This window comes from Heloderma suspectum, chromosome 8 (assembly GCF_057233095.1).
Source record: "Heloderma suspectum isolate Gila_16-S chromosome 8, 16-S_ref, whole genome shotgun sequence".
Taxonomy (NCBI): domain Eukaryota; kingdom Metazoa; phylum Chordata; class Lepidosauria; order Squamata; family Helodermatidae; genus Heloderma; species Heloderma suspectum.
In genome coordinates this window covers 47,936,444-47,950,993 of record NC_139465.1, presented here as the reverse complement: position 1 = coordinate 47,950,993, position 14,550 = coordinate 47,936,444, and the positions used below count along the sequence as shown (strand labels likewise).

At 45.1% G+C, this 14,550-nt stretch overlaps 1 protein-coding gene across 1 annotated transcript in view; it reads right to left on the bottom strand.

The window, feature by feature from the left end:
- Window positions 1-14,550, bottom strand: part of KCTD19 (potassium channel tetramerization domain containing 19) — a 93,336-nt gene that overhangs the window by 1,516 nt on the left and 77,270 nt on the right. The window contains exons 12-15 of the mRNA XM_084812900.1: window positions 13,285-13,390; window positions 3,265-3,901; window positions 1,416-1,595; window positions 130-284 (exon numbers count right to left, since the gene is read on the bottom strand). Coding sequence (XP_084669026.1) covers window positions 130-284; window positions 1,416-1,595; window positions 3,265-3,901; window positions 13,285-13,390 — 1,078 coding nt within the window. The remainder of the gene's footprint in view (window positions 1-129; window positions 285-1,415; window positions 1,596-3,264; window positions 3,902-13,284; window positions 13,391-14,550) is intronic.

Sequence of the window (14,550 nt, the reverse complement as noted above, 5' to 3'; positions counted from 1 at the left end):
CTGCCAGCAAGGAAAGGGGTGTTCTTGTTCTTTTAAGTGGGAGGCCCAGGTGCCTTGGCAGGAGCCAGGAAAGGTGCCTGGGGGCCCCACGTTGCCTTCCCCTGCCCAAAGGCAATTGTGTCAGCTCACCCACAGCCTTTGCACAAGAAGTTCAACTTTGGCCGTTGTTTCCTTGGGGTCCTCCTGCCTTATGGAATCCAGGATGACATCGGTGAGAAAGCAGTGGCACTTCCGGGCATAAAAGATCTCCTCTTGTGACAATGGAAAGCTCAGAAAGACAACATCTAAAGGAGCAAGGAATTGGAGAGTTCCATCAACTGCCCCTTTGCCAGACTGCCTCATCCTCTTCAGGTATTTTGGTGCTGGAAATGAAACACAGAAATGGCACCCTTGCCTCCCTCCCTCCCTCCCTGTAATGTTCTTACCTTGCTGGTCCTTCCTCACATGGCTCGTACGTCACTGTGGCTGAGGAGGTAGCACAGGCCCAGCTCCCACAAGGGTTGTGCCGCTGCACAGCTGTCCAAGGCAGGTTGGTAGCAGCCCAGGAAACATGTCCTGAGTTGCAAGCTCAGCACATGCAGAGAAGCAGGCACGCAACGTCCTCAGCATGTGCTGAACTCTGTGTGAATCCCACTTGGCATCAGTCTCAGGAGGCCAAATGGATCCTGTGACTCAGCTGTGAAGTTTAGGCTCACACAGATACATCTCAATGTTCTGTGCGCATTGAGGAGGGAGGAGAAAGATCAGCAGCAGCACAGAGTTGGAAGGAATCACAGCTCATCTAGTACAAACCCAACTGCCCAAAGGCTGGGCCATTACTTGGCCACCCCGACTCTTGCAAGCAATCCAAATCGCGTCGTGCAGAAGATCATGACAGGGCAAGCAAAGCAGGTCATCTCGAGGACGAAGCAAGATGGCCGAGGCACAGGCCCCATTAGGTTCACTCACCAATTGCCCAAGATAATCCAGATGAAATGTCTCCCAGAACTGTCCAGCCCCAACTCCATGCTGCTCAGATCCCGTCTCTTTCTACTTGTGTCAATTCCTGATGCTAAAGAGACATCATTACTCCACTCAAGTGCAGTAGAAATTCCCCTCAAAATGTAACCCATTCTATCACGAACCCAGTGAAGTTCTTTGTTCCTGGAATGGTTCCAGGGAGACATTGCCTTTCCCTTTACCCCCCTCCCCCAATCCTTGCCAAAATGTGCTAAATTCCTGCAACAAGCCAGTTTTTTAAAGGAAAATCAGTTATGGATAGTTGTAGGAGTCCTCTGGACACAAAATCCCGGGTTTTCTTTGGCACAGAATTGTCCACTTCTTGGGTGCAAAGCCTATTCAGCTTTGCTGCCCCTTGGAACTTCCTGGGGTCTCTTTCCAGGCCCAAACGCATACAGAGTTATGAGGGACTCTACCTTTGGCCACTGGTTGTGCCAGCTTAGTGTCTTCCAGATGTGTGCTGTAGAGGATGCTGCCTTCATGGGAAACACAAGAACCATCACCAGCCACAATCGGAGGGTGTTCAACTTTAAGAATCAAGCCAGTGTCGCCACGTGGCTCATCAAGGATTGCACCGGCTTGTTCCGGGCATGTCCCTGGGGAGAAATGTGTTCAGTTTAAAACACACACACACACAAACACAAATTGTTAGCATAGTTTTAATAGGGAAGTGCACGTATTCCTGTGGAATAAGGAGCTATAATATGTTGCATCTTCATTGTGTCTCCCAAGTACAATTCAGTAAGATATACTGAATACGGAATGCAAACGGCCCTTAAATGGCCAGTCCCACATCCAAGATTGTTTTGTAGGGGATGAGGGTTACTGAAGAGTGAAGGAAAACTTTGTTCTGCACGTTGGCCCTCAAGAGTACACATCTGTTGTGGGGAAAACCCTTCTCCCAGGACTCGAACCACGATATTTTGTGCCTGGAAAAAAAGCAACTGGGTTTCTCCTAATATATCCCTTGGTGCTCTTGTAGTTGCTAGCATGTAGATGTCTAAATGCTGCAGGTTCTTATTGGATATTGATCTGTGACAATCACCAACCACAACTCTGCCCCCACCCCATCTTGTGAACCATTTAAAGGTTTATTTTTAGTTACTATTTTTGAACAGTGTAAGAACAGATGAGTTGAGGAACACCGCTGCGGATGTTGCAAGGGCGCCAAAGGTCACACGAGCTGAGGGCCGGTGTTGCTCCCACATGAACCACTGAGGGTGACTACAGTGCCATCCCTCATATGCTTCCTTTCTTAAGGGCGAATCAAGCCACAGCCTGTGGCATCTCCACGTTTGTTCTGTATTGTCCTCCTGCCTTGTTTCAGGTAGAACTGGTGGCTGCTGTTCTCCACTTCAAACACCGCGACGGCACCAGCCTTTCCAGTGTGGGCTGGTCAAGCACTAGAGACTAGACAGGGATACTCCCCCCACTCCAAGGATCATGAAGTGGCGAGGGCTGCTTCCATATGGAGGGACGGCTCTTAGCACCACTGTTATGGGTTTGGGGTTAGACTGACCTCTCAAGGATCCCCCCAACCCCACGAGTCTGTGGTTGGGAAAAGAGATTGTTAGAATGGGTCAAACTGCTTGGGCACTTTTAGCCTGGCAAATTCCCTACTGATATGGAGATCCCTTAGACATCTGATGGGAAACAAGAGTCTACAGGAGTGTGAAGGACCCTCATCTTCAGCCCAGTCTCTAAATACATGTAAATAAACCTTACATGAAAGAAGTGCCACAAGTCTTCAGTGACCTCCTTCTAAGGAGACTGAACCCTGAGTAAGTGCTGGAACCCCCAAAACTTCTCACCACTCAGAAGTGGGCCACATGCAGGAAACACTACCAATGAGAAGGCATCATGCAGCTATTCTATCTTTCATTCCTTAACAGATTTTTTTTTTCTGGTAAGAAAAGTCAGAAGCAGCGGTGGGAAAACACAGGAGAGCTACAAAGTGAAGATGGGGTTGTTTGGATCCCCCATAAACTTATGTGAATGAGGCAATGTGAATGCCCAGTTAAAGCCTCACCTGGAAGCACCACCCTTTCAGAGGTGGTTGCTCACAAATGATGTGGCCCTGCTGAACAGGTAGCAAGGGGGAAGCAAAGCTTCATGACCTTCACCCACAAGGTCCCAGCAACCGCAGCTTTCTGGGGAAAGGGAAGGAGAACGGAGGGCAACTCCTTATTCCTGACTTAGTTGACATTATCAAGGTTGACTTACCTAGCTCATTTATAAGTAGCAAATTAAGGAGTGGTCACTCACTGTGCTCTCTCTGTGTCTGGACACTCAGTTCCTTAACTGCAATAGTTCCTCCCACTGGATGCGTCTTCTCCAAATTGTTGGGTCTACCAATCTTGACAAGCCAACCCTCAGGGTTGCTCATCATGCACTGGCTAGGTTTTGGCAGGCTTCCTTGCACTCTCGCTGCAGCTTGGATTGCAAAGCTGTTGCTAAAGGGTTCAAGACTGGTGACCCCAAGGCACCTGGCTGGTGACAAGTGGCCCGGTGCCTTTCTTTTGGGCTCTTCCTCTGCTTTGACACCACTGGGCATTGGCACCTGCTGGGCTTCACAGCATCTGCAATTCACCATATCCCATTCCTGCACCAGGGAAATGAGCTTCTGGATAGGAGTATCTCGGTTTTCTGGGGGGGTTGTTAAATTGCCTTTTGCTCCTCTTTTCCTTGGCGGGCTTCCTGGCTGTCTGTAAGAGCAGGCGTTACCCCACCCATCTGTGGACTGATTATATCCTTCCCAGTTATTTCTTCGCTTTGCTGCCTTGGTTGGTGAAATACAGATGTACTTTTCATTCTCTCTCTCACTCTCTTCCATGCCTTGTGTATCTCTAATTGTACTCCAGTTATTGGCGTGTTGCTCTAAATCCATGGCAATATGTGAGTGCTCCAAAAAAGAAGATACATTTTTCGATTAAAAAAATTTATCAGCACAATCCTATACCCACTTTCCTGGGAGTAAGCCCCATTGAACTCAGTCTACATGTCTTCTGAGTAGACGTGTATAGGACTGCATTGCTTTACTACCAAATTGTAGTACTGTTTTTCAGTTGGTTTAACCATCAGGGTTCCCGCATAGTAGATGCAAAATAACAGCATTCCCTGACCAAGGTCTGACAGCTGTTTCAGTACTTTTGAAGAGTGGGGAATAAATTGGACTGGGGCAACCTTCCCCAAAGTTTGTGGGAAATCTGCTAGATGAAAAATGCAAGATGGTTGTCATCAAACAGTAATTTTAACACATTTTGCCTTAGAGAGTCTGAGGGCTTCTCTACATTATTGAAAAATCCCACAGCCTTACCAGGGCTTTCTGCTTCCGTTTCCCTGGCATGATTAGGATGGGCTCCTTTAGATGACAAACATGTGACATGGAACTGAAAATGCCCTTTCTCAGGGCTTTCTATATTTTCAGTGAAACAGCACCATCTAGCGGCCAAATTATGGCGCTATGCCAGGTTTACACACTGGTGAAATCCCACATTGTTGTTTTTTAATTCCAGCTCATCTCTGACCTTTTTGAAAGTGGGAGAAAAGCATGGGAGACGTCCGGGAGGTTGGCAACCTCATGTAAAGGACCTGCAAACTTCTGTGAGTGGGCAATCGCAAATGTGCAATAAATTGCTCATGTAGAACATGCCCTGAGGAAGATGTTTTTGGGGTCTAAATTTGAATGTTTGGGATGAAGGAATCCATGTTTGTCAGTGTAAAACTTCTAGACCTCTAATGTTTGAACATTTATGGCTTATTGTACATATATTTTCGCTAGTACAGCCAATATACAGAGTGACCCTAAACATGTTTCAAAGGAAATTATTTGGATACCATTTTATTCAGAAATGAATTCTTTATAATATATAAAAAGTTGAGGAATATAACACAAAGCAAAATGGGCTTTGACAGTATCAACAAATTGTTTGTTTGTTTAACAGATCTATATACCACTGATTATATTTAAAAATCTCTCTAAGTGGTTTACAAGAAAATTAAATATATGAAAATACGATCAGAATGCATAAAATTGTTGAAACCTTTATATAACATTAATAAAAACATAAAACCAACACAACACCATAATTACAAACAAACGGGCTGGAGGCATGCTCACTCAGACAAGGCCTGGGTAAAGAAATGGGTCTTTGACTGGCGCCTAAGGCATGCTACACTTTGCGCCTCCTGGATACCAGCGGGCAGGGCACTCCATGTGGTGGGCGCCACCACAGAGAAGGCTTCCTGGCTGCTGTGGGACAGCAGCCTGCAGGCCATGGTGCACCCAGCACAGCCTCCTCCAATGACCTTAATGATCACACAGGTCTGCATTGGGGAAGGCGATCTGCCAGTAACCTGGTCCCAGGCATTTCAAGTCTGCACCCCACGGATTCAAACCGTCTCTGCTTTACAAATCAACTTCCAAGCTTTACTTAAACGAGGGCTTCTATTCAGAGCTCTCTCAAGCAGTGGCCACTCTCTCCTCAGGCCAGAAGCACTGGATGTTGCCCTGAACTACTTCCTGGTTCCTCTCGGGAAGCACAACCCATCCAGGACAAATCCAGCAGTTCTTTCCTATTGTTGCATTCAGGGTTACGATGACAAGACCTTGGGGACTAACAGGCAGGCAGCGCGGTTGCATCCGCACTGGTGTCATATGTGCGTAGCCAGGCACTCCACATCCTGGCCACCGCATTCTACACCAGCCACAGCTTCCAGGCCAAGCGTGAGGGCAGCCCCACATAAAGGACCTTACTGTCATCTAAACACAAGGCTGCCAAGGTCTGCAGTGGCCAGGCAATCCCTGTCCAGGAAAGGGTGTCGCTGATATACCAACTGGAGCTGGTAATAGGCGCTCCTTGCCCCAGAAGCCCATTGGTCCTCCAGTGATGCATATAGAATGGATCACAGCTGCAATCTTATGCAGCAGGAGTGGGAAAATTTGATTCCAGCCTACAGCCCCCCCGCCCCCAGTGGGAATTAGTTTGTTTCCAGTCCCCTGATCATCTTTGCTGCCCTCCTCTGAACCCTCTCCAGCTTGTCTGCATCTTTGCGGTGCCCAGAACTGGACACAGTACTCCAGATGAGGCCTAACCAGTGCTGAGTAGAGGGGAACTAGTACTTCCCGGGATTTGGAAGCTATGCTTCTATTAATGCAGCCCAAAAAAGCATTGGCCTTTTTTGCAGCCACATCACATTGCTGGCCCATATTCAGCTTGTGATCGACAACAATTCCAAGATCCTTCTCGCTTGTAGTGTTGTTGAACCACATATCTCCCATCTTGTAACTGTGCATTTGTTTCTTGTTCCTAGGTGCAGAACTTGGCATTTATTCCTATTAAAGTTCATGCTGTTGTTTTCTGTCCAGTGCTCCAGTCTGTCAAGATCTCTTTCAATTTTGTTTCTGTCTTCCAAAGTATTAGCTATCCCACCCCATTTTGTGTCATCTGCAAATTTGACCAGCATTCCCTGCACCTCCTCCTCCAAGTCATTCATAAAAATGTTGAAGAGCACTGGGCCCAGGACTGAGCCCTGCCGTACCCCGCTCGTTACCTCTGCCCAGTTGGAGAAGGTCCCATTGATCTCTTTGAGTCCAATTCTGTAGCCAACTGTGGATCCACTAGATCGTTGTTTCATCTAGCCCACCTTTAGCTAGTTTGCTCATCAGGATATCATGGGGCACTTTGTCGAAAGCTTTGCTGAAGTCGAGGTATATTATGTCCACTGCATTCCCACAGTCCACAAGGGAGGTTACCTGACCAAAAAATGAGATCAGATTCATCTGGCAGGTTCTTGCCAAATCCACGTTGGCTTTGTGTAATCACGGCATTGTTTTCAAGGTGCTTCCAGATGGATTGCTTTATCATCTGCTCCAGAATTTTCCCAGGGATGGATGTCAGACTGACTGCTCTGTCGTTCCCAGGTTCCTCCTTTTTACGCTTTTTGAAGACAGGGACAACATTAGCCCTCCTCCAATTATCTGGCACTTCACCCGTCCTCCAAGATTTCTCAAAGAGATTAGACAATGGTTCTGAGAGCTATTCTGCCAGTTCCTTTATTACTCTAGGATGCAGTTCATCTGGCCCTGGAGATCTGAACTCATTCAAAGTAATGAGGTATTCTTTGACCATATGCCTATCGATCTCAAGCTGCAATCCTGCCCCTTCAGCCTGTACTTCACCTTTGCCAGGGGGGTCATAGACCCTTTTTTGGGAGAAGACTGAGCCAAAGTAGGAATTGAGCACTTCTGCCTTTTCTTTGTCATCTGTTATCATTTTGCCATCCTTATTTAATAGCTGAACCACCATTTCTTTCCTCTGCCTTTTACTCTGCACGTATCCGAACAAAGCCTTTGTTGCTTTTAGCATCCCTCACTAACTTCAGCTCATTCTCAGCTTTAGCCTTCCTGATGCCATCCCTGCAATTCTGTACTACCTCCCTGTACTCTTCCTTTGTTACTTGGCCTTCTTTCCACTTCCTATATGTGTGCTTTTTTGTTTTCAGGTCATCTCTAAGCTTTTTGTGAAGCCACATTGGCTTCTTCTGTTGTCTTCCGCCTTTTCTTCTTGTTGGAATTGTTTGTGATTGTGCCTTGAGAATTTCCTTTTTTAAAAACTCCCACCCATCTTGGACTCCTTTTCTCATTAGCATCGCTTGCCATGGGACCTTACTGATCATTGTTCTGAGTTTATTAAAATCAGCTTTCCTAAAATCCAGCGTATGCGTTTGACTACACTTGGCTTTTGCTTCCTTTAGAACCAAGAACACAAGTACAACATGGTCGCTTTCCCCCAGAGTTCCTGTAACTGCTACTTTATCCACTACGTCATCTCTGTTGGTTAGGATCAAGTCAAGGATAGCCGATCCTCTAGTTCCTTCCTCTACTTTCTGTAGGAGGAAGCTATCCACCACACAATCTAGGAAATTCCTGGAAGGGCCATGTTTTGCAGAATTTGTCGCCCAACAAATATCAGGGAAATTGAAGTCCCCCATTACTACTACAGCATGCTTCTTTAAAACATTGGCTATTTGCTTTTCAAAAGTTTCATCCTTGTCTTCTTCTTGATTGGGTGGCCGGTAGTCAGGTTCCTTTTATTCTTTGCTCCATTTATTTTGATCCAGATGCTCTCGATGGGGCTACCAAGCTCATCCTCCTGTATTTCTGTGCAGAGATATGTATTTTTCACATACAGTGCAACCCCACCTCCCTTTCTGTTCCTCCTGTTCTTTTTGAACCAGTTATATCCTTCAATTGCTGTATTCCAGTCATGAGAGTCATCCCACCAAGTCTCAGTTATACCTATCAAGCCATAATTTCCCTCCTGTATTAAGAGTTCAAGTTCATTCTGTTTGTTTCCCATACTCTGGGCATTAGTATATAGACATCGAAGACCATGTGCTTCATGGTCTGGCTTTCTTCCTACATGTGTCTGAAGACTATTATTGGGCGCTATCACAGCTGTTCTCTCCGTTGCAGTGCATGCGCTTACATCCATTGTTACCCCCAACTTTACATCTTCCTCCCCCTTAGGATTCAGTTTAAAGCCCTCCTGACGAAGTTCTTCATGCTGTTGCCAAACACATTCCTCCCAACGTTTGTGAGGTGCAACCCGTCCCTTGCCAACAGCCCATCTTCCAGGAAGTATAGCCCATGGTCCCAGAATCCAAATCTCTCTCGTCGGCACCACCTTCGTAGACAGTCATTCACCCAGAGTATTTTTCGTTCCCTTTCTATCCCTCTTCTAACTACTGGAAGGATGGATGAGAAAACTATCTGGGCCCCAAAGTTCTTGAGTTTCCTTCCCAAAGCTTCAAAGTTGACATGATTTCTTCGTAGCTCTGCTTGGTGGTATCATTTGTTCCCACATGGATGAGAAGAATGGGATACCTATCAGTGGGCAAATATAACATGGTCGCTTTCCCCCAGTGTTCCTGTAACTGCTAGTCATCCCACCAAGTCTCAGTTATACCTATCACGTCATAATTTCCCTCCTGTATAAAGAGTTCAAGTTCGTTCTGTTTGTTCCCCATTCTGGGTATTAGTATATAGACATCGAAGACTGATTCGATTTACTGATTTATGCAACATATTTGTAAGACTGGGGGAGAAATCCAGCACTCATTGATCCCAAAATATTCTGAATAAATGTGTTTGGTTCACAATTTAATGCAGATTGATCTAATTCACACTTCCCAAACTAATATGCAGACAACAACAAAAAAGAAAAGAAAAAGCCTCATCAGGAAGCATCCTGAGAGAGATGGGAAGAAAGAGAAGGGAGTGAGAAAAGGAAGAGAGAGCAAGGGCCGATGTGCATTTGGCTTTGGCCCCATATGAAATCAGCAAGACTTGCACTGAAGTTAAGAGTACAAAAGACTGAAATATCCTCATTAACATCAATTGCGAATACTCTTCTAGTCGGGCACAAGCTGAAAAATAGAACTGAGTCCTGGTTTGTTTTATTTAAAGCATTTGTATACTGCCTTTTATCAATTATTTCAAGGTGGTTTACAAAAATTAAAACAGGTAGAACAATAAAACACACCAAAAGCAACCAGAGGATACAAGCTTAATTAAAAGCCAGAGAATTTTCAACACTTTAGGAGAAATGTTTTTGAATGCTTGGGTGAACAAGTGGCTCGTCACCCATTTTTTAAATAAGGACTAGTCCTCATCCCTCGATGGTGCACAGAGCAATCCTAGGGTGGAGGAGGAGGCGATTATGTGGTGGAGGAGCCTGCGCTTCCTGGACCCGGCTGGCTCACAGCGCTCACATTGCTTCCGCCATGTTTTCCCTCCCACTGACACCATTGCAGGGGAAATAACAATAGCTCCTGGCTGGCATAAACTGCAGGCCTGCTCTGTGGGCCTGCTATGGAAACACTGGAGATTTGGAGCCTATGGATCCAAAGCCACTCCTCACACTCACGGGATGTTCCTTTTCAGGCCACACCACCAGCAGGACATCGACCCCCACAGAGCTTTCCAGGGGACCTCCAGGCCACCCACAGGCAGCGCTCTTTTCCACTGGCACAGCAGGACTTCTGCCTGGGGAGGTACAGATTTTGTGAAATTGTCAGGTGCCTTTTGTTCCATCATCTGCTCATTGGCAGAATCGAGTTTTTTCCAGTTTCCCAAATTTGTGCAAATTCACAAATCCCCCCAAATGCGCATTTTCATGCTTTAGTCCATGGGGGACATGTGCATCTTTGGGTGGTGTTTTTTTTATTTTACATATTTTTCTACACCTACATTTGCATAAAATTCCGTAATGTAAAAAAGCCCAGTGTGCAAGTCCTCAAAATCCATGCGAGTCGGGAAAAGCCGGACCATTGCGGAATCCACAGGTCAGATCCACAGAAATCCAAACTCCTTTGATTCCATTGCGGATTTCTCCAGCACCCCATCTCTGCCACATCCTGTGGCGTCTCAGCCAGCTTTTGGCAAACTTTTGGATTGCTCTGTGAGGAGACATTTCTTTGGGGTGGGAATATCAAATATTTTGGGTTAAGAATTTGTTTCAAGAGGTGGCTAACCAAACAGAATGGAGAAGACCTCCCATTTTTCTAAACCAGGGATATATTTTGAGCCCTGTTGAATAGGAAACCCTAGAGAATGTCTAATCTCTAGCATGAATCTGAAAGGACTGGTCAGTTAATGGTATTATTTGCTGTCAAAACGGAAGTTATTAACTTTAATTATGATTACCACTGGGAAAGGGATACAGGGGAGTGCATAACGAAGGTTGTCTTGGTCTTTGTTTTACAAAAATGTGGCGAAAATGTAATCTCCAAAAGAAAGCTTTTATAAGATTACATCTCACTGGTATTTTGACTCCAAACCTTTTGAAACAAATGTATAATCTCCAGGAAGATAAATATTGGACGTATCAGGCTCTAGGAAGATGCTATACATTTAAAAAAAGACTCATTGATGCATCTCTTTTGGGAAGAAACTTCAGATATAATAAAATAAATTACTAACTATAATATACCATATATCCCTGCTTTACTTGGCTATTTAAAATATATGGAATATTTTGAACTGCTTACAAAGCTGCTGATCTCAACTAAACAAGCCACTGCTGCTCGCTGGGAATTGGGACAAACCCCCTGCTTCAGCTATGTTTGGGCAGTGGCCTTTTCAGTCAAACTCACATAGCTAAGGAAACACAACATACAGATTCAAAGAGAAATGGATTTTATTGATAAATAATTGGAATAGAAAATGCCACGATAACGTCTTTATTCATATACTCTATTTTCTCTTATTGGGGACTAAGCTCCACTCAATTGAATGGGAGTCACTTTTGAGAGAACATGCATAGGCTTGTGATGTTATTATTGCTACTTCTCAATATGTCTGTATTTGCATATTTATGTTGGTACTTATCTTTCGAGGGTGTATTTGTCAATATTTTCATAATAAATAGTAGCTTTAAAATTATTGTGTTGGATCCAGGCTTAATCATATTTAGAGTAGACCCACTGAACCACTGATTTCAACCCACTGTTTGGGAGTGGTCATCTTGCATATTTCATCTACCAAATTTCCCTCAAATTATTGGGAGCCTTGCTATGGTCCAATTTCTCCTCCATCTTCCAAAAATACCGAAGTTTCATTGGCCATAAAAAGGTCATGGAGTCCTACTGTTTTGCTTCTTGTACAAGGAATGACAGAAACTGCTGGGGGCTTTTTTAAGGTGATGATAATTCCACATTGGCACCTTGAGAGAATTGCATCTTCCAGAAAGCTTTGGGAGAAAGTTCTGGCAGTTAGACACTGAACATTTATAAGGCAGGCCAGTTCTAAACCAGCTCCAAGGTTTGTTGTTCAAGCTGCATTTGTACTTGACAGAGTACCAGCTTGCAAAGAACTTTCTAGAAATTCACACCTAGTCTACTGCTTCTACTGCACCAAACCCTATCACTTAACCATTTTCACACTCTTCCTAATTCTCCAAGGGGCCATCTACATGGCACCGCTTTCAACCTTCACTCCTGCGAATTAGCTTCTGCTGCGGTACACACGCAATTTACTGCAGACTTCTCCAATGGGAAAAACCACTGTGCCCTGACACATGGCCACTGAAGCAAAGTAAACTGTGGCAGTTACACTGCTCTTTTTTTTACCATTATTTTTAAATGTGCAGCTGCTCAGGCACAGGAGGGTGGGGGTGCAACACTTTGGGTTTTAGTGGCTGTTCTGTATTTTAGGGGTTCTTTGGTGTCTGTCCATTTCTTGTTAGGTAAAATGTGGGTGGTCTGCACCTTTGTTACCATGACAACTGCTTGGCAGTTCTCCAGCCTGAGACTCACACAATGATTTGCATGTGCCCATGTGAGGGACATGTCTACCCATCATTCCAAAATGGTGGCTGGAGTGAAGTTGGTCCTGGACTTTCTGCTCCCATGAGATCCCCCGGCCCTTGGCCACTGATTCCAAAGCAGTCTTTGTGAATATACGAAGCTGAGAAGGTGTACAAAAGTGTGCTTGAAGAAATGAGCAGGCTTCTCCGTGCCTCTGTAATTGCACAGCCGTGAAGGAACAGGGAAGAGTGAAGGGCGTCACAGATGACACAAGCACTAGGCATGCCTAGCATACGCCCGCCACAAAATGTGAAGTCAGTTCAGGGAAGAAACAGACAGATCGCAACCATGGGAAACCTGCAGCAAACCAAAAACATTGCAGCAAAATGCGTCTTTGGAAATTCGCATTTTCCGGGTGAAAACCACGGTTAGGCTGCAAAGTGGTGACTATGTCATATGTCCCGAAGGACCTCGAATCGCAGTGGCCCCGGAGGAAATGGCTTGTGTAGATGGGGCCCAAGTCCAAGTCCAAGTGAATGGAAATGTGAACAGAGAAAGGTCTTCAGAAATTTCAATATGTTATGTAACTGAGGGCCAGTGTTTACAATCAGCAGAATCAAGGAGTAAAACAGATCTAGAACTAGTGTGTGTGTGTTGTATAGTTCAATGCTCCCCTATGAAATCATGTGTGTATGTGTGTTTGCACGTGTAGGGAGTATTTAAATCAAACATAAAGGCATTCAAACATGCCTTTAACTAACACCTCTAAGTTGAAGCCCAGGAAAGGTTTTAGCAGAAGCGGCCCTCACATCTACGGTCTGAGTGGGACTCCAGACGTGTTCTCCACTTGGAGGAAGCAACTTTGTTCCAGCATTTTGGGAAGAGGAGAAGCTGGGTTGGGACTTCTCTCCACCAATGAGAATACAAACACGCTTAATTTAAAATAAAATAACACTGAGAGGAAAATAAACTTACATCTTGAGGGTCTTCACTGGATTCACATCCCTTCTCTGACACTGCAATCTCAAGACTTCTAAATGGAAAACCTTCACTTTGAGCTTCCTGTTGTTGCACCCATAATCTGTAAAGCAAACATTTCATGTCCAATATTCAGCAACCCTCCTTTACAAGAAGCATTTTCCATGGCTTGAGAGAGAGTTGCGCACCTTCATACATATACTGTCTGCATTTTGAAAGAAGATCATAGCTGATCTTCTCCTCTTAAGAGGTAAAGACCAAAAAAGGGGAAGGGGGAGTTGCCCCTATGACAGAAAAAGAAAGACAGGTTGCTACCTGTAACCATAGTTCTTCAAGTGGTCATCTATGCATTCATACATTCGCTTGCGTGGAGCCTGGTTTCAGGAAACTCCTACAGCTGAGGAAGTTTTGGTGGGGACCACTCCCCCACTGTCCAGTGCGCATGTCCCCAGTGGTTTCCTGCTTATTCCTTCAGTTGCTTGAGACCGACATTGTGGCCTTGTAACTGAGAGAATTCCCCCCCAAAAAAAGAATACCTTTGGTACCCAAGCTCAAGTTCGAGTATAACACCACTTGAAGAACTACAGGTATGGGTAGCACCCTGTCTTTCTTCTTTGTGGTCTCTATGCATCACACATATGGGTGAGTAGCAAGCTAACTTACAACACAGGTGGGTCGGTGTCCTACTACAATACAGAGGAGAGGATGGCACGACCAAAAGTACAGTCAGCTCTAACCCTGACATCCAGTCTATAGTGTCTAACAAAAGTAGACGGGGTCGACCAGGTTGCCGCAAGACACAGTTCAAGGATGGCAACCCCCTGCTGAATGTGACTGATGTCGCTACTGCAAGAATAGAGTGAGCTTGAACTGGGACAGAGCGTTTGAGCCCAGTCAGCTTATAGGACAGCTCGACAGTCTTAATGACTCCAGGCACAAATAGTGGAATAAAGACAGCGATGTCCTAGGGTGAAAAATATTTTTCACAGGTGAAAAATAACGATCTCACGGCATATTTTGGGGCAAGAAATGTTGCTCTAGCTCTCGGCCTGGATGACGAGGGAGAGAAGGAGGACCCTACAATGGCATGGAAGATGGCCAAAACATCTAAAGATGGTATGGAACCTATGCAATTTATAGCTCACCACCTAGAAAGCCTCAAAGAGAAATGGGCAAATGCCATAAAGCCTTTTGAGGACAAAATAGATGGAGTTGTAGCTAAATTAGATGATATTGGAAACACTACAAATGAAGTGATGGAAT